The sequence below is a fragment of the Aptenodytes forsteri genome, unplaced genomic scaffold (assembly GCF_000699145.1).
Source record: "Aptenodytes forsteri isolate BGI_AS27 unplaced genomic scaffold, ASM69914v1 Scaffold33, whole genome shotgun sequence".
In the NCBI taxonomy this organism is placed as follows: Eukaryota; Metazoa; Chordata; class Aves; order Sphenisciformes; family Spheniscidae; genus Aptenodytes; species Aptenodytes forsteri.
Genome location: NW_008795037.1, coordinates 6,271,587 through 6,277,393, shown reverse-complemented (window position 1 = coordinate 6,277,393; position 5,807 = coordinate 6,271,587). Strand labels below are relative to the sequence as shown.

The window sequence follows — 5,807 nt, the reverse complement described above, 5'->3', positions numbered from 1 at the left end:
AGTGAGCGAGTGGCTGTGTGGGGCTTAGTTGCCAACTGGGGTTAAACCACGACAGTATTTTCTTGACTTTTTAAATTAGAGAGGAGAAACAAAGTTTGGCATCTGATGTGAGCAGCCAGAAAGGCGACCTGATTGGCAGGGAAAAATTACTGAACAGAAAAAAATATCTTCTGAAAAATACTGAGAGAGAAAATGCCTGCCAGCCTGAAAACCGCTAGCCTGGGAACTAGGCCTGTGAACCAGCAGCATCCCTGGTAAGTGCAGCTGGGTACCTAGAAACCAGCAACATCCTGAGATACCATCGATAAGCATAAAACCAAGGAACCATATCAGCAACTTATAATCTGAAAAGGTAAAAAATAGTCTGGAAAAAGGGGGAAACATCCTGAGAAAGAAAGACTCTGTAACTGCCATTGGCTGTTCTAACTGCAAGAACAGGAAAAGTCTGGAAAAAAAAAATTGGTCTGAAAGAACAGAAAACAATCATCTATTGGTTGCCCCAGGTGAAAAACAGGAATTAACAGCATCTACTGGCTGCTCGAGGGGTGGTGTCCTACACTCTCTTATGTCTCCGACATAAAAATGACTTATTTTTTATCCAGAATGGAGCTTCTCTCTCTGAGAGCTTCCCATGCTGCACATACTTTTCCTTTTCCTAAACAGGTTGAACTTCCGCATGAACTTTCTACGAGATCTTAGACTCTTGCCAGGGATGCCTGGCTGACTCCAAACTCCATGACAGATCATCTTTGGAGTGAGTTTCTGTCTGTTATTTTATTGGTCCCCTTCTGGGCCTACTTTTGGGGTTGGTTCAGTTTGTCTTCCTGCTTCTGGGATGGTTGGGTGCCCTTCTGGGATCAGTTTGTCCTTCTGTCTGGGATGGTTTGGCCCCCTTCTGAGATCTAATACACTTGATACTGGTATTATTACTATGAACATACACATATATATGCGCATATAAGTAATCTATCATAAGCATATCTGCTGTTATATTATTGATAAGTTTGCTTCACTAGCGGTAAGTTTGTAGTAACTTGTAATAGTATTTACCTACTTGGTTGCTGCTGTTACTGATTATTGCTATAATTGATTGCTGCCATATTAATCATTGCTGTTATACTATTGATTGTTGCTACTAATAATTTGTAATAGCTTGAGACAGATATATCTATATCTATATCTTGCTTTATTCATCATAGGTATATTTGCTATGGTGATTTTTGTGCTATTTGTGGTAATCTGTAATAAAGTTGAGAAATTTAGAGGATAAAAGACACTGTGTCCTTGTGTATCATGGAATCCAACAAGCCCACAATCATAATCCCTATACACCCGCACATAAGATAACCCTTCAGGTCGTGACAGAATCCCAAACAGAAATTATAATTCCAAGTGCTATTTCACAATAACAGGTCTAAAATGCCAGTATGTTAGAATGCCATATATTCTAATAGATTTTAAATCACAGAATTAAACAAGAGCAACTGAACACTTTAGCATAATGATTTATGTTCTTACTGAGGGCAAAATGCGGATTTTGCAGGTTATTGGTTTACAAATCCCTTTAACAAGGGTAGTCAGTATCTGAAAAAAAAAAAGACAAAATCATGATCACAACAGTGACATTAATAAAGCTCTCCTCCTTTCTCTCTTGAAGATACAAAGAAATTAGAACAATGTAACACTAGTTACTGTTCCTCTATAAAGGATCTTACATGCTAGACAAACACATGCAGTCTGTAATTGAGTATATAATTTTATCCGATAGATACACAAACCTATTTCTAGTCTAAGCCAGTTTTATTTCTATTTCTTTTTTGATTTTTAACTGGACTTTTACAAAGCAATTAACTGCTGCTGGAGTTTCAACACTGCTTTTAATATGAGATGACCAGTAAACTCTGATAATTTCAAAATATAGTGCACAGGTTTTTCATTTTCATGCAACTGTTTTCAGTCTTCTCGTATTTGAGTTGTGGTTTTCTTAGGAAAACTAAATGTAAGTATACCCTAAAAAGAGATTATTTTTTTTTAAAGAGAAGAAAGCCTTCAAAATGGAAAAAAGAGAGAAAAATATCAAGCAACAACATCATTGAATCTTCTAAAAGAAAACAAAAATTGTAAACTGAATTCCACACTTAACACAAAGCATATTTTATTCATTAAAACAAACAGAATAAGCAGACAAATGAGCAGCAGTTAGTTTAACCATTTAAGAACTGAGCTACGGAAAGAATCTCCTTTTCACAGGCTGAATTTAAGTCCAACAGACCATACTTAAAAGGGCCATGTAATGGCCTATCATGTTTAAATCACTGTATGACTAGACAATAAATAGTACCAGAAATCCAATAGCTCTCTAAATAAAAGAGTGGAAACCAGCTGATCCTGATTGTTATTAGAAAAATACTTGTTTTTCAACTTTTTTTTTTTTTGAGATATTATCATGCATGTTACTCTGCACTTCCCTCGTATAAAATGGCTGGAACTGCAGGTAAATGATTTCTTTCAGAGTTGTGTATACTATGAAACTTGAATTTTGTTTAATGTTACTGCACTTATTACATTCCCAATACAGAAATGAGCTGTTATTGCCAGCACTCACAAGTTCTTAGAACAACTGGCAAGTAATTAATGTCACCTTGCACTGTCTACTCAAATCTTTCCTCAGTAGTGTTCTCTCAAATAAAACAGTAAGATCCAAGAAAATGATCTAAAACCCCCTCTCTAGCATTTTTAATTTGTATTATTTTTGCATATAAATCAAACTGAAATGACATTTTCCAAACATCATCACTGTAATATTTTTCTTACAAGAGCATCATAAGCAAACCCTGTAAGTTTTCATTGTCAGCCTCATTAAGGATTCCAATGTGAGAACCAAAATCTACACTTTTTAATCAATTGATTAATCAAAGCCTGATTTGGAGCTGTAATTTCAGATGTCTTTTGCAGGCTATAAGTTTACTTACCCCTTTGCAGTTGGCTAAGAGTAATTTTCATGCCTAAGATTCTGCTGCCTATTAACATCTTAAATTGAAAAGAACAATTCCAAATTTTTGAATATCAAGTTTCCTGCTCTTCTGAAGATCAAAACAAAATGTAATGGTTGTAGAGGGGAAGGGAAGCTGATTTACTTCTAGCCTGTTAAGTATTTTCCTCTCAATTCCCACTCCTAAATTTTTTTCTTTCAGTCTTCATCACCTCATGCTTCATAAATTACAATTTAATTCTGGATAGTATCACCCACCTTACCTAATTCATGGAACACCATACAGGTCTCAACAAATTGGGTTCTGGTTCCAGTTCTGTTGCCTGTATTGTTAGCTGACTTTCTGCAGAAAACACTTAACCTGGTTCTGCTTTCTCTTTTGAAAAATTGAGACTGATACCAACATCCTCTAAAAATGTTTTGAGATCAAGACTGGATCACTTGTACTTTTGCTTTTCCCATCAGATAATGAAAGAGAGTAATAGGTCCAGTCTATTCCATTTAAATTCTTGCTTTGGCACAATTAATAATGCTTCCAGTTGCTGAATGGTCAGTTTATACAGCTTGGCTAACACTGTGGCTCTTGACACCAAGAGATTCTTACATTTGGCAAAAGGCTAACACTCCGTCATGGTTATAACTTTGATGACATGCCCTTCTAACGGCACGACCTCAGAGAATGAAATAAATGACGCAGAACAACCTGTTTTCGTGTCTGAGCTTACAAAGAATAGTAACTAAGCAATGGATCAACTTGTTGAAACTGTAGAAGTCCTACTAGCCTACAAAGCTGAATGGTGTTATCACAATAAGAGGAAGGATTTACAAAAGACAGACTGACTCAACATCCATTTTAGACAGAAGGAAAAGGCATGAACTGCAGGGATCAGAAAGAGACTGGCTATCATCCAGAAAAAGTCATGCAGATGAGCAAAGAGAGTCTGGCCTCTTCAGAAGACTGACCTACATCAAAGAACCCTTAAAACAAAGAACATTCAAAAGCCATATGGAAAAAGGCAGAGCAATGCTTTTGGTATTTTTGTTTTGTCCAGATCTGCATACTTTTGATAGTACAAGAAACAAAGAATAACTACCTTGAAACATTTGCCACTGTGTACCACGATTCAGTTACTAGTGAGAGGTGCATTGTAAACCAGAATTGCCCTCAGGAACTCTGAACGATATAGTGAGCGACTAGAAGCTAAGAGGAAGCAAGACAAACTTCACAGTCAACTCATCTGAACTGTGAAGAATCAGGTCTTTAAACAGAAAGAAAATAAAAGAACTATATGCTAAAAATGTTCCTGGAAACCCAGAGCAATGTCTGGACTCTGTTTAATCTCAGTAAGCTTAAAAGTCCCTGGGAAGGGGGGCGGGGATAAATATATATATAAAAAAACCATATTACATATCTATCTATATGTAATATAGATAGATGTATATATATATCTTTTTCATATAGGTTCATACAGGGTTTTTTTATATATATCAAAAAATATATATACACATAGATATATAAACATACATATGTATGAACCTTTTTCATACTGGTTCACATAGGGTTTTATATAGATTTACATACATATGCACGTAAAACTCCTCCCTCTGCAAATATAGCACCACATTGTGGAAGTTTTAAAACTGAAAAGGAAGAAGGCAGCAATTTTATAGTCCAGACAATGACAATGAGAACTAAGTCAGGATTATTTATCCATAACCTCAATTTCAGTATTCAAAATTGATTATTCCACTCTAGCTTTTACAAATTTGTCTTCTAGGCATTCATTCCTGCTTCCAGTAGAGCACAGTACATAATACTTTCCAAGGCAGTTCAAAACCCACAAGGTGATACTTACAGACTCTATTTTGTCAGGATCAGACAGCAGTGCGGCTCCCATACCTCCCTGGGAAAATATACAGAAACTGTTACACACTAGGCAAAGACATTTTTCAGCTCCATTATTTTGCCTAATAGCAGACCACAGCAACAGTACAATATTATATTAAGGAAAAAAAAAAAAAGGAGAAAATGGCAAAATCTAAAATGCAGGAACATTGTGCAATGTACACTTTGGTGAAACACATTTCCTAGAACCGTATCAGAATAATTAAGCAGTAATTCAGGGCACCAACTTGCTCCCATTACTTTATGGAGCAGACAGGATTTCATAAAGCCATTTTTAGCTACCGTAATCATCCAATTTCTACTTATTGACAGCTGAACAGATTTATTGTTTTAACATTATACACCACGTTTGAGAGGTCTTGATCTCAGCAGTTTCTGTCTACACACTACATTTGGAAAAACAGGCTAAGACAAATTAAGTGGCTGTATGGAACACAAATTATGGACACTAACAATTTAATATTTTAGCTGTTCCTTCTGCACTATCTCATCTGCATACATACATCTAGAGGCCAATAGGCAGACACAAGAAATAAGTTCAATATTGTATGAACTTTTTTGACCCAAAACTACTGTCAGAGAATAACTGTCACCAGCATATGTGGCCAGCAGGTCAAGGGAGGTGATTCTGCCCCTCTACTCTGCTCTGGTGAGACCCCACCTGCAGTACCGTGTCCAGTGCTGGAGCCCTCAGCACAGAAAAGACATGGACCTGTTGGAGCGGGTCCAGAGGAGGTCCACAATAATGACCAGGGGGATGGAACACCTCTGCTATGAAGAAAGGCTGAGAGAGTTGGGGTTGTTCAGCCTGGAGAAGAGAAGGCTTCGGGGACACCTTATTGCAGCCTATCAGTACTTAAGGGGGCTTATAAAAAAAGATGGCAGCAAACTTTTTAGCAGGGCCTGTTG

General features: G+C 36.8%; 1 protein-coding gene across 1 annotated transcript in view; it reads right to left on the bottom strand.

Annotated features, from left to right (window-relative positions):
* DUS2 (dihydrouridine synthase 2) overlaps nt 1-5,807 on the bottom strand; it is a 28,514-nt gene that overhangs the window by 13,578 nt on the left and 9,129 nt on the right. Inside the window, exons 6-7 of the mRNA XM_009276738.2 lie at nt 4,849-4,896; nt 1,519-1,584 (exon numbers count right to left, since the gene is read on the bottom strand). Of these exons, the coding sequence (XP_009275013.1) occupies nt 1,519-1,584; nt 4,849-4,896 (114 nt within the window). The remainder of the gene's footprint in view (nt 1-1,518; nt 1,585-4,848; nt 4,897-5,807) is intronic.